The sequence below is a fragment of the Trachemys scripta genome, chromosome 1 (assembly GCF_013100865.1).
Source record: "Trachemys scripta elegans isolate TJP31775 chromosome 1, CAS_Tse_1.0, whole genome shotgun sequence".
Classification (NCBI taxonomy): Eukaryota; Metazoa; Chordata; order Testudines; family Emydidae; genus Trachemys; species Trachemys scripta.
The window spans coordinates 232,520,843-232,548,042 of record NC_048298.1 but is presented as its reverse complement, the minus strand read 5'-3'; the positions used below and the strand labels follow the sequence as shown (position 1 = coordinate 232,548,042).

The window sequence follows — 27,200 nt, the reverse complement described above, 5'->3', positions numbered from 1 at the left end:
GAGAGACGCTCGAGATGAGAGGTGGCGGCAGGAAGATCAGAGGAGGCAGGATGCAAGGCTGGGGCTGCTGTGTGAGCAAACGTATATGCTCCGGCATCTGGTGGAGCTTCAGGAATGGCAGCAGGATCACAGAGTGCCCCTGCAGCCCCTGTATAACTGCCCTCCCCCCTCACCAGGTTCCATAGCCTCCTCACCCAGACATGTAAGAATGCGGGGGGGGGGGGAAGGCTCCGTGCATCCTCCCACTCCACCCCAGTGGACAGCTCAAGCAAAAGCTGTCATTATTTTGAACTTCTTTAGTGGCCTTTTCCTTCCCTCCTATCCTCCTCCCAAACCCCACCCGGGCTACCTTGTCAGTTCTCTCCCTCTTTTTATAATTAATTAATAAAGAATACATGATTTTTAAACGATAGTGATTTTATTTCCTTTGAAAGCAAGCTGTGATTGAAGGGGGCGGGTGGATTGCTTACAGAGAATGAGTCAATCAAGGGGGCGGGTTTTCATCAAGGAGAAACAAACAGAACTTTCACACCGTAGCCTGGCCAGTCATGAAACTGGTTTTCAAAGCTTCTCTGATGCGCAGTGCTTCCTGGTGTGCTTTTCTAATCGCCCTGGTGTCTGGCTGCACAAAATCAGCAGTCAGGCGATTTGCCTCAGCCTCCCACCCCGCCATAAAGGTCTCCCCCTTACTCTCACAGAGGTTGTGGAGCACACAGCAAGCAGCAATAACAATGGGAATATTGGTTTGACTGAATTCTGAGCGAGTCAGTAACATGAGCCAGTGACCCTTTAAACATCCAAATGCACATTCTACCACCATTCTGCACTTGCTCAGCCTGTAGTTGAACAGCTCCTGACTACTGTCCAGCCTGCCTGTGTATGGCTTCATGAGCCATGGCATTAAGGGGTAGGCTGGGTCCCCAAGGATAACCATAGGCATTTCAACATCCCCAATGGTTATTTTCTGGTCTGGGAAGTAAATCCCTTGGTGCAGCTGTTTAAACAGATTAGTGTTCCTGAAGACGCGAGCGTCATGAACCCTTCCCGGCCATCCCACGTTGATGTTTGTGAAATGTCCCATGTGATCCACCAGTGCTTGCAGCACCATTGAAAAGTACCCCTTGCGGTTTATGTACTGGCTGCCCTGGTGCTCCGGTGCCAAGATAGGGATATGGGTTCCATCTATCGCCCCACCAGAGTTAGGGAATCCCATTGCAGCAAAGCCATCCACTATGACCAGCACATTTCCCAGAGTCACTACCTTTGGTAGCAGCAGCTCAGTGATTGCTTTGGCTACTTGCATCACAGCAGCCCCCACAGTAGATTTGCCCACTCCAAATTGATTCCCGACTGACTGGTAGCTGTCTGGCATTGCAAGCTTCCAGCGGGCTATCGCCACTCGCTTCTCAACTGTGAGGGCTGCTCTCATCTTGGTATTCTGGTGCTTCAGGGCAGGGGAAAGCAAGTCACAAAGTTCCATGAAAGTGCCCTTACGCATGCGAAAGTTTCGCCGCCACTGGGAATCATCCCAGACCTGCAACACTATGCGGTCCCACCAGTCTGTGCTTGTTTCCCGGGCCCAGAATCGGCATTCCACAGCTATAACCTGCCCCATTAACAGCATGATCTCCAAAGCACCAGGGCCCGTGGTTTGAGAGAATTCTGTGTCTATGTCCATGTCCTCATCACTGTCGTGGCCACGCTGCCGTGGCCACCTCCTCCTCACCTGGTTTTTCATGTCCTGGTTCAGCATAAACTGCACAATAATGTGTGAGGTGTTTACAATGTTCATGACTGCTGTGTTGAGCTGAGCGGGCTCCATGCTTGCTGTGGTATGGCGTCTGCAGTGTTCACCCAGGAAAAAAGGCGCGAAACGGTTGTCTGCCATTGCTTTCATGGAGGGTGGGGTGAGGCTGTACCCAGAACCACCAGCGACAATGTTTTTTGCCCCATCAGGCATTGGGATCTCAACCCAGAATTCCAATGGGTGGGGGAGACTGTGGAAACTATGGGATAGCTATCCACAGTGCAATGCTCTGGAAGTCAACGCTAGCCTCGGTACATGGACACACACCGCCGAATTAATGTGCTTAGTGTGGCCGCATGCACTCGACTTTATACAATCGGTTGCCAAAAATCGAATTCTGTAAATTCAGAGTAATCCCATAGTGTAGACATACCCAAAGATAGGGGACAGAAGAGGTATTAGCAGTCCCCCACACCTTCCAGAGAATACAAGGATTCCATTGGGTTATGGTTGTTCCTGACACTGGCTTCCACAAAGGGAGTGGTCAATGAATGGGGAGATGATGAGGCCAGTAGAGATAGCTGGGTAGAGAGAAAAGCAGATGGAGCAATTTCTCCAAAGGTAATGCAATGACTGTGCTCCCTTTGTGCCCCGGGAAGAATTTTACAAATTCCTGGAATTCCTGCTGGGATGAGGAAACTATGTATCATCCCTTAAACAGTGCTGTGGCTATATGCTCTTAGACTCTCTATACAGTGCTGCATGCAGCCAACAATCCAGAGTCTCATTAACAGCAATGGGCATTAATGAGATAACACACTTCCTATAATGAATTACTCTTGAACAATTTCTCCCACGCTTTGGGCATAAGTAAGGTTTATTTCATCATCAGTGAGGCCTCTCTTACTTACTATTTTATATTGGACTTCTGCAGTATTCGTAATGGAAGTACAGTTGAGAATTCAACACTTCACTTTTGTTTGATTTTTCCCCCCTTTGTTCCCTGGTGTACAAGATTGCATTCCAAGGGCTAAATTAACCCTTTTGTAGTTCCATGGAGTCAATATAGCTACAGATGGAATGAATTTTGTACTGTTTGTTTTTTGGGGGGCTTTTTAAAAAAATATGACCCCCCTTTTCAGGTGCCAGTACCAGAGATGTAATCTTGAATTATAGCACCAGCATGGATTTCTTAGGGCATATTTATTTTTCCTCAGCTTAGTCTCTGAAGATCAAGTGGGATATCTGACTAGAGCTGGCTGAAAAATGGAAATCCCTTCCTATGAAAATGTTTTTGAAAACATTTTCACCCCAATTTGGGACAAAATGTCAAAAAATGAGAGGACCAAAAGAGATGTTTTTGTCTCGCCAGCTACCTGCCTAGAAGCCTCTTGCCAATTTTGTTTTCTCCCTGCACGTTCCTCTGTAGCCATGAAACAAATCACACTGACTGAAAACTCCTAACCAGTTCCACATTTGACCTAAGGCTGGGCAAGAACATTCTAGTAGCAGCAGGATTTAGGAACATCAGGTTGAACAAAGTCAAGGAAATTCACCCTATGCCATGAAACCAGCTATTGCGAGTTACTATCAACTATGCACTTGATTCGGGCTCTTCATAATGTTCAGCATCAGTTTAAAGACTTACTTAAAAGTCCTCATGTGCTTAAAGAAGAAATAATCGTGTGCATATCTGAAAGCCCATGTTCAAAAACACAATCTTAGAAACCCTGACCAAGTGCAACTGCACAACTTTGTACTTTGGATCTTGTAAATACTGAATAAGCTTGGAAGATCTGCTACTCTAGAACCCAAAATAGAGGCCTAGATTCACCACTGTCTGGCACCTTATTGTGACGGGTTGGGTCACAGAGACCAACTTGGGACTGCCACCTGATGTGCTGAGCCCACCTCTGAGCCCATTTTCCCTGGGAGCTTGGGATTTCAGTACCCTGTCTTGTTGAGCCAGACACACTAGCCTGCTACAAACACAGACCCAGGTCTGAACCACATCCCCCAAAAGCTGCAGATTTAACTGAAAACAGCTTAGAAAGTGCTCCTGTTTCTAGCACCCAAATACCCAGTTCCCAATGGGATCGAAACACCAAATAAATCCGTTTTACTCTGTATAAAGCTTATACAGGGTAAACTCATAAATGGTTCACCCTCTATAACACAGAGAGAGAGATGCACAGTTGTTTGCTCCACCAGGTATTAATACTTGCTCTGGGTTAATTAATAAGCAAAAAGTGATTTTATTAAATATAAAAAATAGGATTTAAGTGGTTCCAAGTAATAACAGGCAGAACAAAGTAAATTACCAAGCAAAATAAAACAATAACACGCAAGTCTAATCCTAATACAGTAGGGAACTAAATGCAAGTAATTTTCACCCTCAGAGATGTTCCAATAAGCTTCTTTCGCAGACTAGACTCCTTTCTAGTCTGGGTCCAGGAATCACTCACACCACAGTAGTTACTGTCCTTTGTTCCAGTTTCTTTCAGGCATCTCTTTGGGGTGGAGAGGGTATCTTTTGAGCCCTCTGAAGACAAAATGGAGGGGTTTCCAGGGCCTTTTATATTCTCTCTCTTGTGCAACATCACAGCCACAAGATGGAGTCTCTAGCTGCCTGGGCAAGTCACATGTCTATGAATGATTCTGCTTTTTGCAGGCAGATGCCATTGTTTACATGTTAGTTTGAACGTTCTCAGGAAAGCTCAGATGTGGATTGGGGTCTCCCAAAGTCCATTGTTAGTTAAATACTCCGAATTACTTGAATAACCCCTTCACACTATGTTGACCAAATCTGCCTTATGTGCTTCCTACAGCAAACACTTTAAATACAAGCATAGAGCCAACGCTCATAACTTAAGATATAAAAATGATACATGCCTACAAATAGGACGGATATATTCAGTAGATCATAACCTTTGCAAAGATATGGTACATGGCATATCTAGCATAAAACATATTCCAGTTATGTCATATTTACACTCATAAGCATATTTTTATAAAGCACTATGGGGTGCAACATCACACTTATGTCACCATTTATATCTGTGAAAATCTGTACAAAATGCTACCAGTTTGACCTGGTGTAAATAACTACTCACAACGCCAAGGCACTGGCGAACCAAGGCTGGTATCTTAGATTTTGGCAATTATTTTTCCCTCTGTTTATCAAAGTACCAACCTCTATCACCTCAAGCCCCTCGCCTGGAAGCAGCTCAGATACAAGTCGTACCTACTGGCCTCTCTGGAGAAGGCATTGTTTCCCACTCCCCTCACCTAAACAGTTATTTAGAGTACTCTGAGTTGAATAACACTAATCCAGGGACTAAAATATTGCTTTGCCATGATGCCTAAAAAAACACAATCTGGCATTGGTCATGGCAGTAACCACCTATAACTACTGAGACTACTATTAGGATTGATATATACAAATACACCATATTTCTACTATTACAGTGTCCTCCCCATCCCCTTCTTCCAATCCATCACTCCCCTCCTCCCATTTGTCACTTTATTTACTTGTGTTATATTGTCTAAATCCTAGATGTTGAGCTTCCTAGGGCAGAAACTGTCTTTGTGTTATATGTTTGTATAGTGCTTAGTACAATGTGGCTCTGATCCTGACTGGAGTCCTTACATGCTATCACAAAAGAAATCATAAATAACAATAGTAATCACATTTCTAAATAATAATACTTTGAAAATATAGACTATTCACAGGGCTCAAATTGCTTTACAAAAGTGTGCAAGCAGAATTAATGTTTTTCTATGAGAAATGAAGAAACTGTGACATAGAAAGGTTTTGATCTGCCCCCATGTCACACAATGAATCCAAGGCAGAGTCAGGTTAGATTCCTTGGGACAGTTCCTCAGTTTGTGTAAACTGTCAGAGCCTCAAGGGTGAGGGGCAGGATTAACCTAGCCCTCTGAGCTATGACAATTTATACAAGCTGAGGATTTGTCTCATCTCTCAAGTCCCAGCCGGTGCTCTATTCACTGGACCATGTTGCCTCCCTAAAACATGTGCACTTAATATCTTCTATGTAAGTAACATCATGTGCTCATTTCGGCAGCATGTTTCTTTTCCAATTTTTGGTTATAAGAATGTTTTAGACTCCCAACACACAGTTGTCGCTTGAGTTCCTTCTTCTGAGATAGGACTCAGAATTATTGTGACTTCTGATGTTTGACTTGGAAGCTTTCACTGGCATCAGGTACCGAAGGTTCTTCCAAAATCTGGAATTCGAGGGAAGAGACTTATCCTCTTTCCACTTCACAACTCTCCTGGATGGTAGAAGCTCCAGTGATTTTGGCAGGACATTATAATCACTTATAAGCATGTATTCAATTAATATTATTTTAATCTTCCTTTCAACCAGTGCCTTATGCAGTCCAGTCTCAAGTTCATACATGGCTCTGTCAGAAATGTAGTTCCGGCTCAGTATAATGATTAATCTTCTGCTTTTGTCAATAAATGACTGGACATCATCAACAACAGCTGTAAATTGAAAGATACAGTCATTATTAAAATCAGTTGGAAGTACAGACTCAAGACATCTTTTAGCAGTAGTAATAATATTGTACATATTTCAAAGTGACTAAATTACTGTATGTTTTGTTCCTTCCTAATCTATCATACTACTAAATAATGTGAAAAAAAGAAAAACAAATAATCTCAGATGTTTAATTCTGATCAATTTATGCAAAACAGCGATGGAATCCTAATTTGCCTGTAGTCAGCATACATTTCTTTCATGTTGGAAAGCAATTACAAACCAACATATCAGCTCTGGCTATTCCTTATTTAACAGATAAGGTCATCCATAAAGGTCCATCCTGAGCTTAAGAGTACCTTCAAATTAAGTCATCAGCCAGGCACAGCTAACCACTTCCTGTAACATTCACTAAATTTGTAACCCTCACTTTACTACCTTTTGTACCACCAGATACCTTCTTACCTTCTTATTCAGTAATATCAGTACCACAGATAACCAAGTCTGTGTCATACTTGCACCCTCTGCCACACGTAACAGTATAGATTACTATAGAAGACATCTAGCAAACCATTATTTCACAGGTTTTCAAAAACAGTGCTTTCTTAAAACAGGGATTGCAGAACAATTTTGTTATTAAAAACAGTGAATGAAATTCAATGGAGAAGCCCTATATCCTGCAAGCAATATGTAACAATATGCTCATGCAGGCCATAGCTTTATCTAAAGATTTTTTCCCCTATAGACCTCAGAACTACATGGAATCCCACTGTACTGTCTGAGAATTGCAGCCTTTGTAAAGGGTCATCTATTTATAGACTTTGCATATTCAAAATTCCATGTTTTCACATCTATTTTAAATATTTCTGCAGCACCCATCACATAGGTGTCAGCTATAACTCTGAGTCAGTTTTAATAAAAGCTGCTTCATCGTCTACATTTTAAAGATTACAGAAATAGTTAATATAGTGTGCCATGGGGAAAATGTGTGTTTCATAGCACAGATACAGCAAAAGCAATTGTATTGTAAAGCCAAGCTTAATGAAGCTTGGCTTTACAATCATTAAGATCTCTCAGGTTTCTGAGAAGCTGTAAGCAGAAAGGTTTCTGAAACGGAAGAAAGCCAAAAGCAGAACTCTCACACTCATTCTGTGGTAACACCAGAGCTAAATTGTTTTTCTCCTCTGAATTAATCTCAGCATTTAACTAGATAAATGGCAATGTTCTACCCTGCACAGATTATTCTTGTTTGGGGGGGAAGAGTGATATATTTTAGCTGATAGAATTTCATGGTCTTTGTTCCATCAGGGCTCAAAATCTGCTCCAGTTCCATACACTGCTGGAAAGAGAAAAGGTGTTGACTTTCTTAAGCTAGTGGGTCTTATAAAATCTGTACAAATCCTGGGAAATCTGATGACGGTCTTGTCAATGGTTGACCTGCCCCCAAGCTGCACAGTAGTAGCCAAGGTAGGGAGTTTATGGGTGCTAATGATGCCTGAAGAAGCATTAAGTCACAGTTTGTATTCCTAAGAGCAGAAAAGAACATGGCACAGAGAGCTGCTGCTATCATGCTGCACCCTCTCTCATTCTTGTCTCTGAAAGCTATGGATGCCCAATCTTGCAGGCCTTTCAGGTTCTAGGAAAGGAAAGAGCATGTCATAGCGCTAGTACTCCCCCATCCTCCTCTATGCACCTAGTGGATGATCCAAAGACCATTCAAGTCAATAGTAATCTTTCCATTAATTTCAATAGCCTTTGGATCAAACTCTTCTTTTGGTTACCTCCACACACTGAAATGAAGGACAGAATAAGTCTAAACTTTCTAAACAGCCTCTGATTTTGTATGCATGTCATTTGATGAGTATTTCTGTCATTTGTATCCCAAAAGAGAATCCCCTTTGAAAATGTGACACTTAAGCAAAAATGCCACATTTACAGAGATCTTTCTAATTACAGATCCTGGCATCTTTGTGAGAATTTTGTACCAGTTTAATACCAAGGACATTCCATTTGCTTACCTCCTCCAGGAGACACATCCCGCTCAAATATACACAATTTGTAACCAAAATGGTCTTCTAATGTCCTGGGCAATATCTCCAGAGCAAATTTTCTTTCTTCTACGTTGGTAGATATGGAGTCTTTCAGATAAGACACAAAAGCATCATATTCTTTTCCATCTGGAAAAAAATGACCAATTTTTGTCCTGTTGGTGACTGAACAGATCTGACCCATTACACACATGATAGCTGACCCTTCACCCTGACCCTTATAATACTGCACCATTGGCAACCATTTTGAGATAAGAGATTTCTCTTATCCATCCGTCCAGTCACCTTTCACACAAAATACCCAGGATCAATTTCAATCTGACACAAATAGATCTACCCACTTTGTTTTCCCAAAAGGTTGCAAAAACTGTATCCCCTTTTTTGTTGAAAATTATTGAAATATGAAATTTCTTGACCAGCACTAATCATATCCAGTTAAACTGAACTTATTGATAGAAACTTGCATCATTAAAATGTGGTTTTACCCTGAAAAGTGAGTCTGTAAAAACAGCATTGTGGGATTCCAGGTTTCTTTCAGTTCTTCTCCTATATAAAGACTGTGAACCACTTTGAGATTTGCTGATGAAAAAGCACTATATTATTTGCTGATGAAAAAGAGCTAGGTATTATTATTATTCCACTATTGGGTAGTGTTGCAGTGTGGAGATTGTCAAAAGGAAAAAAAAAATCAGGATATATTTTATTTTATGTATTTATATTTATAATAGCATAACAAAAAAAGGCACCTTCTCAGGCCGTAAGTGGTGTTGGCAGTAAGTCACACCCCCCCCCCCCCCCCCAAAAAACATAAAGACAAATTCAGCAGCAACTGCCACCATATATAGCAACTAATTAAACTTTATAACTGAGCAATGAAAAATAGCACCCTGTCCTCTTCAAATATAGTTTCCTCAAGCAGCACCTCCCAAAATCCACTGTAAAAAGGATAGCTTAACAAAGGATAGCTCAACAAATTGACGCTACCTTAGACCAACGGCCATGAAGCAAGTCCCAAAGTTCAGGGACGCTCACAAAAAAGTGGGCCACCTCATTTCTACTGAGATAATTCCATCTTGAACACTTCTAACTGATCTCAGCTGTCGCACTATGATATGGGGAAAGAGGGGCTCTCTCAAGTAGGCAGGTCCTAGGCTATTTAGGACTTTATAGGACAAAAACTTTATTGTACATGCAGAAACCAATAATCCATCTTTATCGGTTATGAAGCACCAGTGTAACATGTTTTTGGTGAGATTCTCCACCTTAACAAGTAGCCTTTAAGATCAAGACTCAATTAAAGCACACTGTAGTAATCTACCAGTTAGGTAACACAAGCATGAAATTACACTAGTGTGGTATGTATCCAAGAGTAAAAGCTTCAACCTCCTATCCAGAGGTAAAAGAAAAAGACTGTCCTAGTCCTGATGAAATCTGGTCATCCAGGGAAAAGTGGGAATCTAACCAGACTCCCAAGTTGTGGAGACAAGAAACAAGTCAAGTACACACATCTGCAATCACAGGAATGGACATAATCCTCTTCCTAGCCTCCACTGTTTCTCCCCAACCTACTAACATCAATTTTGCTTTATCTGGATTAAAGGTCAGTCACCTCACTCTCTACCATGTTCTGATCTCTACCAGACACTGGGAAAAGCTTCCCACTGTGCCATCTGAGTCAAAAGACACATAAACACAAAACTGGATGTCAACACCACAACCCAAGTTTTGTACTAACTCTCCTAATGTCCTCCTATACATGTTTAACAAGAGGGAACATAAAGTGAAAACCTGTATAAAACTCCACATGAGAGAGGCCCTAAGGGATCTCTGGGATCTCTTCAAGAGATGGGAATGAGGTCACTCAAGTGTAACCCCAACCATGCACTCGGAGGTCCTCAAGTGAGTCAACAATGCCTTGTGATCAATAATAGAATTAGGAAAAAAAATATTGGCACGTACAATGTATCTTCATGCATTATTAAGAGATTACCAACCTATGCAACTAGTGCAGTCTAGGTACTGTATATACAGACTGACAAGGGTTAAGGAAATCTGAGGCATCTAGATACTATGAGGGTTGTCTCACCAAAACCTTCTCAGAAACTAAACCACAAAGGGAAGATCAGACCCAAAACAAGTTGGCCAATTGTCAACATCAAGTGATGTCTTCTTTGTGACAGCCTGCTCTCCTTAAGATTGACATTGACAACCCTCATTAACACTGGACCAGCATCTCTCCAGTGAGCTCCAGAAAGCACATGAATCTAGAGCACAAGTCAGGTGAGCACAGAAGGAATTTGACAGCTCCGGGGCACTCGTCTTCTCAATCACCTCTTCTTTCTCTCCTCCACCAACCAACCCCTGACTTTCAGAACGAAAAAATCAGGACACATTATAGGATGATGCATGCTAACAGCATGTAATGCTATCTGTCACCTTTACTATTTTCTCCCAATCCCAGACACTTCTCTCCGAGCCAAATCTTGCCTTGTTTAGCCCTCTCCACCTGTTCCTATGCAATATCCTCCTCTCCTGGATTGTCTTTTGTTTCCATCTCATTATTTTATAGGACCTACCTGAAGCCAGAATACACTATTTTATTAATAGTTCTATATCACTAAATGAACTTGTTTCAATGGCAGCATTTGCCAAATCCTACCTCCTATTGTGTCATCTTTTCCAGTGATGTCCCTGTAAAATAAAACTAAGTCAACTCTGAATATCACAGAGAGAACCACCAGGAGCACAGGAACAAGTGTAAAGAATACAGCCATGATTATTCCAGTAGTAAATACATGTGGGTGGAGATCTGGAGGGTTCCCTGTAAAACAAAAGCCCAAGAAATTACAACTTCGTGACAAGTGGCTCATGACATGATTTTTCTTAGTAAAAGTCATTATCATCTGACAGCTAGAACTAGAAAACTCTACTATTGTCCAGCTCAGGAAAAAACATTGAGGAATCATCAGAGCAAATGGGAACAGCTTGAAACTGAAAGGAAAGCCTTCATTTCTGAAGATGGGGGTTATGTCTACACAAAAGCGTTACCGACAAAAAGCACCAGTGTGGACAGCGCTTTGTCGGCAGGAGATGCTCTCCCACTGAGAAAGCTACCGCCCCTGGTTGGGAGCTCTCTCCTGCCGACAAAGAGCAGCTACACTGTGTGCCTTACAATGGCGCGGATGTGCACAGTGTGAACTGTGTAGACGTAGCCTAAGAAAGGAGAGAGTTTTCCCCACTTTGAATATCTATAGTGACTGAAGGAAAAAAACTGAAAATCCTTTAAAATGGAAAGGGTTTGAACTGAAGAGCATCCAGAACTGGAAGGACAGTCTGGAGGCGGGAGGCTGTTCATGAACATTGGATCCCCAGCGGGGTAGACTGTGGAGCTGTTTTAAGGCAATAGGTAACTCTTATTAGAAAGGGGATCTTACCTAATATGAAAATGTGAAGCCTGAGGTTGCAGCTTTGTTTGTTTTTTCTTTATGTTTATTTTCTGTGTGACGTTTTATGTTTGCTTTCCCTTCTGATTTCAACTTTGAATCTTTTGTTTTTCTATGAAATAAACTTTGTATTTTTATCCTAAGCAGGTCTCTGTTGTACAAACTATGTGGAATGTATATGCCAAAGTGACCTGATAACTGGGAGGCTGTTTCACATCTTTATGAGTGACAAACCAGAGGGGAACGGTCCAAGTGTCTGCTAATTAAGAATGCAGGGAGGATGTATATGGGGACACCCAGGACTGGAAGGGTTGTTGGTGTCACCCTGCAGAGAGAAACTAGGCTGGTAAGAGCTAGAGTGAGTCCTTATGCTTGTGGGCAGGCTACTGATGTCAGGACATTGAATCCTTGCTACACAGCACAAAGGCCCCCAGAGATACAAGGAAGACAGTGACAGAACCCCCAGCTGCTCTGGGAGAACCCCAAAATGTCTCACTTTCTATTTTTCATCATAGCAGATATTCCAATCTAGAATATTGTGTGTGACTCAGTTTCCCCATTCAGCTTTGTAATACTGCTTGACTGACTAGAGCTAAACCACTGGAGGCTGTAAAGGGGTTATTACAGAATGTAGGAGAAAAGGTAAGACGATGACAGAGATAAGTGAGCCTCACATACACAGATTCAAATGAGTTAGAAGAGAACAATGGCTGGCCCATCAGTTGGTGGAAGAATTGACCTAGTTAGCTCTATCCAGGCCAAGTCTTTTGGTAGCCAGGATATGTCAGTGAAAAGGCTGACAGTCTGACTGAGATATCTTTATGCAGTGTTGTTGTAGTCGTATCAGTCCCAGGATATTAGAGAGACTACGTGGATGAGGTAGTAACATCTTTTATTGGACCAGCTTCTGCTGGTGAAAGAGACAAGCTTGAAGAAGAACTCTGTGTAAGCTCGAAATCTCGTCTCTCTCACCAACAGAAGCTGGTCCAATAAAAGATATTAACACACCCACCTTCTCAGTACGAGAGAGACACTGGGTATGTCTGTCTTGTAGTCACAGGATGTGACTGCAGTTCGAGTAGACATACTCAAGTTAGCTGTAATCTAGATAGCTTGGGTACCAGTGCAGTGAAGCTGTGACGGCATGCATTTCTGCACAGGCTGTCTAAACCCATCTGGGATCCTGGGTAATTTCTTGTAGAACTAGATGGTACTGAAGCTCATGCTGCAGCAGCTTCACTAGCTATCTTAAAGCTAGCTCAGATACGTCTACTCGAGTTGCAATAACACTCTTCGATTGTAGTGTAGACATACCCACAGAGACAGAGGGAGAAGATCGCAAGCAGTGTAGGCTACTTCTCTGAACGTGGAGGTGGGGAATAAGTCAGGCCTGCCTGAGCTATGGATAGAGAGGTTATGCTTAGGTAAGGGAATATGCCTGTAGGACTCTTATTTTAAATCTATTTCTGTAACTACTAAGTTGGGGCCCACTCAGAGAGACCCTGAGAAGGGACAGTGGTGTAGTTACCCAGTAACCATGACAATGTGTGTGCCATGTAGTGTTGAAACCAGTTTTCCTCAGCCAGAAGGAGATACATAGGAGGAAATGGTAGAGATGGGATCTTTGGGGGTACTAATAGGAATGCAGAGAAATAACCCTTCCCCAGGCTTTAACTTACGTGCTGATTCTTAAAGGATATCATTAGGCTTGGCATAATTTGGGGGGGGGGAATAATTTCAACTGATGATATCAATGTTTATTTTTAAGCATTTTTTTTATTTTTATGGATTTAAATTTTCTCAATTGTGGGAAATTATTGGGAGGGGTTCAGACAAGTTTTAATGACTTTGAGATTCAAAAAGTCAAAACTCTGTAACCATTAAAATACAAATTGTCAACATCACATGTCAAAATATACATATTAAAGTTTGATTTAAGGATATTTACTAAGTTCTCAAGCAGTATTTTTCTTACTTTGCCTGGCCGTACATTGATTATTATCGATGGAAATATATTTTCATCAATTTGTGTGTACAGTGAAATCGACATTTACCAATAAAAATCTAATCCTTCTAAGCCTACATATAGTATTTGTAAGTCATTAAACTGCAGAAGTAAGAGTATTATATCATACTGTACCTTTCTTCAGTTTAAATATTTTTAATTGTGGCTTATTTGTAGTTTTCAAGAGACAGGTATAATTACAATTCAGGTCCTCCTCTTTAACTGTTTTAATCCACAATAGTTTTGAGGCATACTTCTTGTTTCCTGAATCACTACAACAGAGGTGCAGAGTTAATGAACAGTCTTTCCTCATTACTACATCCAAAGGATTCATTTCAATAAAGTAATTTAAAGGCACAAATATATGTAATGTGGTCTTAAAGGGCCTACTTAGTATTCACACCCAGTATGGATTTTATAAGTCTAAAAATAGGCTAACAAAGCTTTCAAATAACCCTTTCAAGATAGTCTTCTTCTTCACCTTCACAGTTAAGATACAAAACCTGATGTTTAACAGATCATTACAATAAGAAACTACGTTTTTATGATTCTTTATGACTGCAGATCAGAATAAATTAGCTGTTCTGTACTAAAAAAACAAACCAACAGTTAATGAATAAGCCAACTCATACATTAGACATATATAACTACATTGCTTCCTTTTTCCTTCTCATTGTCAAACTTAAATTAATCTTTTCAGTGAGGACTATATACTCTATCAGTGAGATGTGGAGGAGACTCAGCATGGTCCTGTTCTCCGCAGGCTCCTATGCATGAGCAAATCCAAGATTTATTAGAAATTAAAACCCATAGTAGTTTATTAATAGCACCTTGGCCTTGGGCCAATGCAGAAAAAAAAAAGTAGTACAACAAAACTTAAAACTAAATCCAAAATTATAATATATTACAATACTCATAAATGCAGATTAAAAAAAGGACATACATCATTAATGACTATATGATCACCATGCCACTCGCTTTTGCCTTCTTTTAGTGGCTAACCATGCAAATAGAGCAACCGCTTGAATCACAGACACACTATCAGTTCATAACAAATATTCTATTTTTTTGAGAGGTCATAGAACAAGGCATCCAGGACAAAAATACAGAAAGCTTTTTGACCTCAAGTGGCAATTCAAATTACCGTGTAATAAATGATGGGCTAGATCTTCCACCTGCCCTAAACTGCATGGACAAAGGCGGTTACACTTCTCAATGCCAGCATACCAGCCTTCTAAATAAGCTGTCTGCATGAATAGGTAATGGAGACCTGTGAAGGCAGTGTGTTATTACACAGACTGTCTAGATATCTGGCATACCCATAAGTCTTTTTTTAACAAGGGGAAATCACAGTGACATCTGAAATAGAGACAACTGCCATATCCAATTGCTTATTAATATCCTCTATTCCCGATTTGATCAGGGATTTCACCTTTTTAAACTTAAATCTAATCATTTCCATTCTGTGAAACCTAGAGAATGCAAAGAATTTTGAAAATGCTCTAATCAAGGAAATTTATGTGTGAGAGTCCTGATGATGGTGCAAATACTGGAGGAATCAACCAGGGACCATGCTCCTCTTGACCTGCTGCTCACAAATAGGGAAGAATTGGTATGGGAAGTAGAAGTGGGTGGCAACCTGGACAGCAGTGACCGTGAGATGGTTGAGTTCAGGATCCTGACAAAAGGATGAAAGGAGAGCAGCAGAATACAGACCCCGGGCTTCAGAAAAAGCAGACTTTGACTCACTCAGGGAACTGATGGGCGGAATCCCCTGGAAGGCTAATATGAGGAGGAAAGTTGTCCAGGAGAGCAGGCTGTATTTTAAAGAAGCCTTATTGAGGGCACAGGAACAAACCATCCCAGTGTGCAGAAAGAATTGCAAATATGGCAGGAGACCAGCTTGGCTTAACAGAAAAATCTTCGGTGAGGTTAAACACACAAAGGAAGCTTACAAGAAGTGGAAACTTGGACAGATGACTAGAGAGGTGTATAAAAATATTGTTCGAGTGTGCAGGGGTGTAATCAGGAAGGCCAAAGCACAATTGGAGTTGCAGCTAGCAAGGGATGTTAAGGGTAATAAGAAGGATTTCTACAGGTATGTTAGCAACAAGAAGGTGGTCAGGGAAAGTGTGGGACCCTTACTGAATGGGGGAAGCAACCTAGTGACAGATGATGTGGAAAAAGTACTCAATGCTTTTTTTGCCTTGGTCTTCACAGATAAGGCGAACTCCCAGACTGATGCACTGGGCAGCACAATATGGGGAGGAGGTGAGCAGCCCTCAATGGTGAAAGAACAGGTTAAGGACTATTTAGAAAAACTGTGCACAAGATGTGCACAAGTCCATGGGGCTGGATGCAGTGCATCCGAGGGTGTTGAGGGAATTGGCTGATGTGATCGCAGAGCCATTGGCCATTATCTTTGAAAACTCATGGCGAGCGGGGGAGGTCCCGGACGATTGGAAAAAGGCAAATATAGTGCCCATCTTTTAAAAAGGGAAGAAGGAGAATCCAGGGAACTACAGCCTCAACTCAGTTCCCAGAAAAATCACGGAGTAGGTCCTCAAGGAATCCATTTTGAAGCACTTGGAGGAGAGGAAGGTGATCAGGAACATTCAACATGGATTCACCAAGGGCAAGTCATGCCTGACCAATCTGACTGCCTTCTATGATAAGATAACTGGCTCGGTGGATATGGGGAAAGCCGTGGACGTGATATATCTTGACTTTAGCAAAGGTTTTGATACAGTCCCCACAGTATTCTTGGCAGCAAGTTAAAAAAGTATGGATTGGATGAATGGACTATAAGGTGGAAAGCTGGCTAGATCGTTGGGCTCAGCGGGTAGTGATCAACGGCTCGATGTCTAATTGGCAGCTGGTATCAAATGCAGTGCCCCAGGGGTCAGTCCTGAGGCCCGTTTTGTTCAACATCTTCATCGACTGCACCCTCAGCAAGTTCATGAAGGACACTAAGATGGGGGGGAGAGGTAGATAAGCTGGAGGATAGGGACAGAATCCAGAGTGACCTAGACAAAGTGGAGGATTGGGCTATGCCTAGGGCATTGCACATGTAATTACAGTGAAAACATGGTAGACATTCTTAAAAAAAATGTTAAGCTACATTAAAAGTCATGATCACAGACATCCTTCATGGAAACCTATGGCCAGCTGATAGGTAGATTGTAAGAGACAGGACTGAAGGAAGCTCAGATGTTATACTTAACTAGCAGTCCACAAAATGCAGTATGTTATATTGCACAAACACTGAAGAAAAATATTTTGCAGTAAACATACTTACAAATTATATTCCTTTTCACATATTGATTGTTCCTTCTTAGTGTTCTCTGAACATGAATTTAAACTATTGTCTATCCAGCGCAGGAGGTATGTTGGCTTGGCAGCATTTGAGTAACCCAAGAAAACTGTGCAGTTGAGTATCACCTCTTTACCTAGGCAAAACAATATAAAAATTAACATCCATTCATATGAATAGTGTATGCTTTCACAATGCAATGGGGAGTCTGATTGCCAGAGATGCAATCTAGATGTCATAGGACAACCTTCAGTGTGGCTCCCAGCATATCGAAAAATAGAGCCAACTTTTCTGTGTGTTACAGTATCCACACAAGTGCACTGAAAATTGACTGAACTGTCCTCTTTAAAACATTTTGAGCCCTTTAACAGTTGGGATACTAGCAATGAATTTGGATGGCTTCAGTTGATGTTAATTTTCAACTGATAGACATTCTGATGTCCTATAGTTGAGGGGTGATGAGCCATTTCCTTCTTAACACCTTATATGCTCCTGTTCTGTAACTAACAATATATATTCAAGCCAGGTGTGTGATGGGTAGGTGGCCCCCCAGATTACAAAAGCTTTCTCTCACATTGCCACACAATTATTCCATACTAGAAGAAATATTCTCCCATTTTTATATCCCTACATCACAAGTTATTTTCTGTGCAATGACGAAGCGTTGTAGCTGTGTCAGCTCCAGGTGCTGACATTTTGCAACTACATTTGCCCATGTGTAGTGAAAGTAATCAGCTTAGAGACTCTCAATACTGTAAGGTGAATTTAATAGCACAGGCATTTCATTTTCAGAGAAACATTCTTGGTTTTATTATTGCTATGCACTGTATGCAGGGCCGGCTCCAGGCACCAGCTTACCAAGCAGGTGCTTGGGGCGGTCACTTCGGAGAGGGGCGGCAAGTCCAGCTGTTTGGTGGCAATTCAGCAGACGGTCCCTCACTCCTGCTCGGAGCGAAGGACCCCCCGCTGAATTGCCGCCGCAGATCGCGATCGTGGCTTTTTAATTTTTTTGGAGCAGGCCTTGACTGTATGCAATGTAAACCTAGAGGTCAAATAGGTGCCTGATTTTAGAACTCCGAGGGCATTGTTTGGTGGCTCAGGCCCAGATCCATAGAGGCTTGGGGTTTAGGTGCCTAAGTTCCAGTTTTGGCAACACTGTGATCCTCAAAACTCCTGCCGAACCTTGTAGGTGCCTAAACTCACTTGGCGCCTATGTCAGGGTAAAAGTTCCCATGGTGCCTAAGTTTCTGCCTTTGAGCATACTGCATCTCTCTAGGCATCCGGACACCTATCTCCCACCTAAGCCCCAGAGCGATTCACAAACTTGAGAAAGACAGATCCATCCACCCAAGTCGTGTGTGGGGCCGGACCCAGTAGGCTTGCTCAGTGGCCACCTACAAAACTGGGCCCCATTCAAAATCTGGACAGAGGAGGCTGTGGTTCTTGTAACTTTTAGCCCAGTGATTAGCACACTCACCTAGGACATGGGAGACCAGAATTCAATTCCCCCTTCTGCCAGAAGGGGAGAATGGATTTGAAAACGGGTCTCCCATCACATAGAAGTGTGCTCTAACCACCAAGTTGTGAGACAGGCTGATGTGGGGCTCTCTCAGTCTCTCCTGTTGCACTATGGATAAATAATGAAGGAACAACCGGAGCAGGGGGACTGGAACCTGGGTCTCCCACACGGGTGCCTTAACCACCAGGCTACAGAGTTCTGCTCACTTTCTTTCTCGTTCTCGCCCAGTGGCAGTTCCATTGTGGGTAAATACTTAAACAGACAATGGGCCAGAGAGAGAAAGAGATCATCATTTAAACACAGTTGAAGAGCTTCAATAGGAGAGACAGAGAACCCAGACAAGAATATCTCAATGGTTAGAGCACTTGCCTGAGAGGTGGGAGATCTCCTGTTCAAATCTTTTCTTCCCCTCTGGCAGAGATGGGGGATTTGAACCTGGGGCTCACACATCCCAGGCAAGTGCTCTAACCACTGAGCTAAAAGGTATAAGGTGGGCACCACCACTCCTTCAGCCATCTGGTGTGAAGGCAGGTACCTACTTCAGTAAATGCCTTAGGTACCTAAGCTGTCTGACTCCAGGTGGTGAGTTCCCATTCATGGATCATTAAGCAGAGACAGGTGCCTCCCTGCCCTAGAACACACCCTCTCATCAGCATCTCCTATTGGATAGTTTAGGTGGGTACCCACCTAGTGTGCTGGTTTTTGTGAATCACATTGTAAGCTGCCTATATCTCCCCAGTCATTGCATAGGGAGCCTAGGAACCTAACTCAGGCTTTGTGGATTGCAGTGGTGTTCCTGTAATTTTCTAGGCACTTAAAAGTTAGGCATTGTGATGCTCAGCGTTACACACTTTAGTCCTTTTCTGGATCCAGGCCTCAGACTCCAGGAGCAGGAAGTATGTGTTGCTGACCTCCTCCAAGCTTCGCAGCCAATAAGAATGAACCAAGTTCTGCATCAATGTACATGAGGCTAAATTGAGTCCGGACTAAACTGCAATCAAAGGACCAGTTGTGCTAAAAGTTAATTGTGTCCCTGAGCCAGTTCTTATACCAAGACAACTCAGAATATTCCCCCCCCACACACACACACACACACATCTGTAGATGATCAAGGACACCATATAGAACAGGACAGGGTATGCTGTTCTCAAAGAATTCAGTGAGATCATTTTCTAACCCACTGAGATTCAGGTATTACTAGAAACCCAATTTTCTAAGGAATTTGTCACATGAAGCCTGATCTGCAGCTATTTTTTAATTTAAAACATCATTCCAAGAATGTAATCGTGTCAATACTCATCCACACTTCCAAGGTACTGTGTCCTCATAAGCCACAAAGTAGCTTCATTTAAAATCTCTCTGCACATTTTATGAGGTTGCTGTCAGTCTGTAAGGTTTGTGCAGCACATTTTAAATAAATGGCTATAGGAAGTTGACCTAGATTGAGCACCATTGTCACAGCACACGGTTCAAATGGAATTGTTCTTAGAATCCTCATTATAGGATCCATATTAAAATCTGTCTAACTCAGCTACACACATTAAATACTGAATCACAGTTTGCAGGGACTGAAAAGTATATCCACTGCTCACCTACAGTGTAGCTTTAACATGTTTTTAAATAAACTAACCTGGTTTACGCTACACAAAATATGTGTCCACACACAAGTTAGTTAATGCACAGCTCCTACCCACTGGGGCATACAAGATTTTGGCTTTACTAGTGCTCTTGGCACAAATGTGTACAACAGTAGTTCTTTTGCAGTTCAGACAGATCTGCCTGTCTGTGTTGACAGGTTTGCCAACCTTCCTACTTCCCATGTCTCTGTACAGAAAGACACCCTAAAACACACTGAACCACATGTTAAAGGGATTGCTCTGTCTTACTATCCACTTGACAACCTATCCTTCTTGTGTCAGCCATCCCATGGGGCTTTGAGATCTACAGAACCAGGAAACACAACTAGAACTTCCTTTTGCTGGCCATAGTGAGAATCTCTTGAACAAGGTAGCTGAACTCAGTGAATTTTTATGCCCGTTACTACCAATGATGGCTCATCTGAAATAGGGGAGCCACATATCAACACTTGGCCCAATAAGGAGATATAGATCTGAGCAAAGAAAACTTGCAGACAGTTCTGAGTTTCACTAAACTCAACCAGAACATACACCATATAGAGATCAGAACAAAACAATATACATTCACAAAGATTACTCATATAATTAGATACCTATTTGTGTTTCAACATAAATTTCTCCAGGTTCAATTATCTCCAATTTAACAACTTCAGCTGCATCTAAGGGGGAAAAATGCAATATTTTAAAATGCTATTTTTTTAACATCCCACCTCTGTAAAATGATACCTTGGCTTTATTTCAAAAACCCTTGCTTAGCATATCATATAGATTTCAGCCTATTACCAATATATTTATGAACACTGATGAATCAGCAGTATAATTTCATCTGACTAAGAACAGCATGACAATAACAGGAGGCTGATGCTCTGGCATTACCAAGTAGTTTAAAACAGCAAAATGGTATGTCCTGTTGAATTTTTTTTCATGAACTCAAAGCGTTCAGTTTATGAGGTCCTCAAAGATTCATCTCCAAGACCGCTTCTGAAATAGTTGCATTAATTACTGTGGCTAAATTTAATAGAATTGAAGAGGTGGAAGTGGGGGAAGAAATCAGAACATTCACATAAGACTAAATAAAACCAGTAGATTTTTTTTTTGCTTGTCTCTTTTTGCTTTTTAAATTAAGAAGCTTATTTATAAAATAAGTCAAAGTGCAAAGTCGAAGAGTTTTGCTTTCCCTGGGGGAAGAGAGGTATAGTGCTATGTACAGTACAAGAACTACAATAGATTGAAACATATTTCAAGTTCACTCTTTTCTGAGATGATGCATATTTCAGAGCATTTTACTTCATTTCAAAGAGCTTCTCTCTATTCCATAGACCATCTTCATTTTTTTTTTCTGTTGAATTCTAAAATATTCAGCATGCTTATACTGGTAAATGGTGCCTGTTCAACAATTAGACTGAACAACATTGTCCGATTTTAACTGATCACAATATGCAATTAACTACATGACCTAATGATATCTACAGTTAGAGATAATGACCTACATCCTTTCCTCTTCACAAAGCCTGAGAAAATGGACTTTGCACAGGAAGCCTCCATTAAACATGTAATTATATGGTCTTCAGACTCCTAAGAAAACAATCTTACCATCTTTCACCATCAGCTCTATTGTACTTGTGGCGTTGAATGCCTTTCCAGCATGACTAATTGAAACATCACATGTGTAATTCCCAGAGTCTTCAATTGTTAAACTAGGAAAATGCAGTTCCTCCTCCTTTGTAGAGTTATAGATGTTACAGTTCTGTTTCAATAAAGAAAATTTAAATAATTTTCATGCTACGGATACATTCTGAAGCTTCAAGTAAAAAATTAAATATTTTAAAATTAAACCTTTTGGGGGAAAATGCTGAGAGAGGCTAAGGTCCAATTTACAAACATGGGCACCCAAATACAGCATTGGGACATCCAAATGACAATATAGCACACAAAATAAGAAATCAGAGTAATCTAAAATAATCATGTAGATTAAGTACCCAACTGAGTACCCGATCACATGATTTGGGCACCAGACAGAGTCCCATGTTGAAAACTGGGGTCAAGATTTTAAAAAATTATTATCTCATTTTCAAATCCCCCTTCTCTCCTTTCCCCCATGGTTGCTCAGTACTTCTGAAAATCAGGCCATTTACTCAAGGTATCTAAAAATAGAGTTAGAAATGGAATTTTAAGTATTCATTTTTCAAAAATTTGGCTAGGCCCTGCAAGCTTAGCCAATCTATTACTCAAAGAAGTTGTTCTCTAGTGTGCCATGTGTGTATCTCAGCCTTGCCTCAGTTGAAATTTGTTCAAAGATTAATGATTTACGTACACATGGAAATAGAACTCGTCAAAAAAATGGGGGGGGGGAGTTGAGGGGAATTAACATTTCAAAATTGTTTCTAGAGTTCAAAACAACCCCTTTGTTATTTTTTTTTTTTTTTTCAAAAAATTTAACCATTTCAATAATGATTTTGATTAAAAAAAAAAGATTTAAATTGTGGTGAAGAATTTCACAAAAAATTCTGTTTGGTAGAACACTGTTCCCAAATTAGACCAGTGCTTTACAAATGAATGGTATAAAGCAGGTAGATAAGGCACTGCTATTCACCCTTTCTCATTATACAAGAAGAAAGGGACATTCAATGAATGCTGAAGGCCGTACATAAAACGGATAAAAGAAAATACTTTTTCACACAATGTACACTTAGCCCTTTGGACTCATTGTCACAAGTTACCACTAAGGCCAAGAACTTAGCTGGGTTCAAAGAAGGATGGGACATTTATATGGGTAATAAATATTTCCAGAGTTATAAAGTAAAAATTAAAAAGCAAATAAGAGTTTGGAAAGAGATATAAACCCTCATGCTTCAGGGCACACACCAACCTCTAGCCATTGCTGGTCAGGAGGAAACTTTCCCTGGAGCAGATTTATTACTAACTGACTACTCCAGGATTTCTTGCACTTTCCTTTGAAACAAATGATATTGACCACTGGCAAGAGACAGGACAGACCGACCACTGATCTGATCTAATATGGCAGCTCCTATGTTCCAAAATAAGCATGAGACATCTCTAATCCCAACAGTTGGGAGCGGACAAACAGCATCCATATAAATCCATGGAGGAATGGAGAGGGCTACCCAACCTGAAGAGAGAGGAAAACTAAAGGACTGTGTCCAAGGCTTTAGCCCAGTTATGGAACACAGTTCACTACAACTGCAACTGTGTTGTAACCAGGTCCCCTGATATGGTGTATTTGTAGTACAAAAGAAGTTCACTTTAAACAATGGAATTTATTTTACATCTCTTAATGCTATAAATGATCTGAAACACCAAAACATCCAAGCTGCCAACTACTGTATAAGCAAATCCCAATACTCAGTAAGTCCCTTTGCACTCCTTTTAGTGTCAGGATCCCATATGCACTAAAGAGAGTTGAGGCTGGGTAATTTATCAGGTAGGTTCAAGCATCAAATCTTTTGCCATTCCCAAGCCCTGAGATCACAAGCAATCCTGATTGCTTGTATACTTTATCTTGCAAATCTGTGCAAGTAGACAAATGGGTTTTCTTTGTGTGTCTGTATTAAGAACTGTGTCACTTACCAGAATTACTAAAGATTTTTACAAGACTGTAGAGATATTTTTAGATGTCTGTAAGTTTGTAATCTACCTTTCCTAAGGTCTAACATTTCTTTTTTTTTTTTTTACACTACTAAGTTGGGTGGTGATGTTTTTGGTACTTACCTTGTACCACGTTATGGTGACATTTTTATTGTGGGGCACAGCATTGCATTTCAATGTATAACTTCTTCCAGCAGCTTTAACTTGCCTGGATAAATGATTTGTGTTAAAACAACTGTCTTTACTTCTTTTGAGCACATTCAGGGACCACTTTTGTGATGTGACATTGTATGTTCCATTGCTATGGAATAAAATAAACAGTTTTGGGTGTTCTTTAAAGTCATGTAGGTAGGGTAATTATACAACAACAACAAAATATATACCTAAAATATAATCATTAGAAAAAAAAGCATACCTATATTATCCCATTTTCTTTTACTTCCTTTTCTTTACTTCCCCACATAAACTAGATGTTATATTTAGTAAAGCCCCAGCTTAAGTAATAGACAAGCATATCAAAACAGAATCATGAAACCATTCAGTTTCATAATTATTTATAATAATATAACAATATATGGTGGCAAGGATACATACAAATTATCATAATGATGCTCAAGTAGTTTAAAATGACCAGTTAGTGGGTTTAGAGACTTATTCATCTAATTTACTAAGGTTTGATATAGAGATAATTTAAAAAGTGATTTGTGAATATTTATGAACAAATAAACTTGGCAAGCTCACTCTGTTGTTGTTCATGTGGTCACATTATTCATTGTTTGCTGCCATACAGACAACCGCCAAAGTATTTGTGAAAATGTTCACAAATCCTGAGGGTTTCATGGAGAAGCACAAATTACTACTGAGCAAAGGCACTTTGTTTCATAGTTACATATTACCCAAAAGGCAGAGTTAATTACTTTGATACGATATGTAAATACTTTCATTGTTGAATATTCCCATGTACATAAGTGTGAGCCAATGGGAACTGGAGGAGTCTTGGGCGAATTAAAGTATTGGAGAAAAATGAATGTTACTGAAAGCCAATAATCAACATTTCAAAAAAAGTACAGCTCTCTATTACACATTAAGGCATCTAAACAAGTAGCTTGATTTGCAAGAGTACTCACAGACTTCTGTTTTATGTTAACATACTTGCTAACAAAAAAAAATCACAAATAAAAATATTTGCAATAAAAAGAGTCATGAAAACCATCAAAGCCAATTCAGTTTTTACTCAATTAAATGTTCCCCAATACGTTAACGTTTTCCCAATTCTAGTGTACCAAATAGGTTTTGTAGTTTTATCAGCCTTCTATATGACCCTCAACAACTCTGTTAATGTTAAACATCCTTTATTTTATATACAATTTCTCTGTTGAATCCTAAAATAAATAATAAGCTACTTTTGTTTTATCTAGTCTGGACTGAGTTGGAGATAGTTCTGTTAGAGGAAATACCCACTGGTACTATTTTCAAATATATGATATATATAACAGTCATTTCAGAAGAAGGTAGTGGATTAAACATTGACCTCATGTTCTGATTAATAAATGTATGTGGGGTCAGAGTAAACCAATCCAAAAAAACTGGCTTGGCACAGTCTAAAAATTAGTAGTGTATCACAAGAGGGAAAACTAAGAAAGCAGGAACAGTTAACCTATATATTTATATGCTCAACGTGACCTTTGTCTGAGCACCACCTGAGAATTAATAATAGATGTATCCTTACAACACCCCTGTGAGGTAGGCAAGTATTATCATCTAGAATTTGCAGATGGGGAATAGAGATGGACAAACAACTGACTTACCCAAAATCACATGGGAAGCCTATGGTAGAATGAGGAACTGAACCCACATTTCTTTTAATCCTAGTTAGTTGTAGAACACACTGAATATGTTGGGCCAAATTCAGACGTGGTGTAAACAGGTGTAACTCTACAGAAGATGAGCCTTACACTAGGTATGAATTTGGCTTGGAGCATTTCCAATCCAGTCTGCCACATAAGATTTTAGTCAACATGCATTAAGAGACATCCTTGTCTCTTACACTCTATGAGGTTTTATCTTTCTGTCTTGGCTTTCACTTTAGTTCTTTGGTTGTACTTTGTGGGGAATATGGTATTACAAAAAATCACTATTTGGCTAAAACTCAAAACATGTAGCCTGGCTCAGCAAAGCCCATTGGAGAGTGAAAATTCATAAAGTAGCAATTAAGATTTTACAAAAAAAAATACTGAATACATATTAGATTACAAATCACCCCTCGGCCATTTCACTATCAAGGTCAGATTTTGATGTAGTATTACCACTTTACAGCTGAGTGTTCTGTTCCCAAAGCATGTAAGCATGTGTTCAGCTTCAAGCATGGGTATAGTCCCATTCAGGGCCAGTTCTGGCTTTTTTGCCGCCCCAGGCAAAAAAGCCTCCCGCCGTCCTCCGCCCCCCCCCCAAACGGGGAGCGCGGCAGGGGAGGGTGCCGAGCCCGGCCACAGCCCCGCTCTCCCCGACCAGCCAGAGCGCCGGGGAGGGCGGCGAGCCCGCTGCGGCCCTGCTCTCCCTGGCTGGCCGGAGCACCGGGGGCAGGGCGGCCCCGCTCTCCCCGGCGGCCGGAGCGCCAGGGGGAGGGCGGCGAGCTTGGCCGGGGCCCCGCTCTCGGCAGAGCGCCGGGAGGAGGGCGGCGAGCCCGGCCGCGGCCCCGCTCTCCCCGGGTGAGCGCCGCCCCCCTCCAGGTGCCACCCCAAGCACATGCTTGGAGGGCTGGTGCCTGGAGCTGGCCCTGGTCACATTGAAATCAACAGGGCCATACATGCATAAAGCTAAATACATGCACAAGTCTTTGCAGGATCAGAGCCTTAAAGTGTCATTTGCTTGTCACTGACTTCCACCTCTAATTTTTTTTTTCAGTTACTTACAATTTACCTAGTTACAAGGTCACTACTATGGAAGAGCTTATTTGACCTGATTTCCAGTAACCACAGGAATTTAAGATATGTGCTGCACAAAACCATACAAACAACACAGATGTGTGGCAAAGATTGTCAGCCAACTCCATGTGTCAAATGTAGCAGGAACCTTCATGACAAGAAATGGGGCTAACTGTGGTCAACTCTGTGCTAAACTGTTAAATTGACTCAATAAACAAATCTGCACTCATTTCATTTATTTGGGGGGGGAGGGGCTTGGTTTGTTTGATTTTGTTTTTATTGTTTGTTTGGTTTTCCCATCAGAACACTGTGATTTGTTGTGAAAATGTTTCACTGGTGCATTGCTGCTTTACCTAAGTAACCTCTATTTTTCTTCCAAGTCAAAAGAGCTGAGTAAAGAATATAACATGAACAAATTATTCAATCAATTTCACCTATTTCTTTTAGTACATT

The 27,200-nt window shown here is 41.0% G+C and overlaps 1 protein-coding gene across 5 annotated transcripts in view; it reads right to left on the bottom strand.

The window, feature by feature from the left end:
• Positions 1–4,672: 4,672 nt before the first annotated feature.
• Positions 4,673–27,200, bottom strand: part of IL18R1 (interleukin 18 receptor 1) — a 31,762-nt gene continuing 9,234 nt past the window's right edge. For all 5 annotated transcript variants that reach the window (XM_034758023.1, XM_034758026.1, XM_034758028.1 and 2 more), the window contains 8 exons: positions 23,947–24,124; positions 21,811–21,964; positions 20,811–20,876; positions 17,047–17,197; positions 13,884–14,020; positions 10,960–11,121; positions 8,271–8,429; positions 4,673–6,257 (listed from right to left, as the gene is read on the bottom strand). In XM_034758023.1, the coding sequence (XP_034613914.1) occupies positions 5,869–6,257; positions 8,271–8,429; positions 10,960–11,121; positions 13,884–14,020; positions 17,047–17,197; positions 20,811–20,876; positions 21,811–21,964; positions 23,947–24,124 (1,396 nt within the window). In that variant the 3' untranslated portion in view covers positions 4,673–5,868. The remainder of the gene's footprint in view (positions 6,258–8,270; positions 8,430–10,959; positions 11,122–13,883; positions 14,021–17,046; positions 17,198–20,810; positions 20,877–21,810; positions 21,965–23,946; positions 24,125–27,200) is intronic.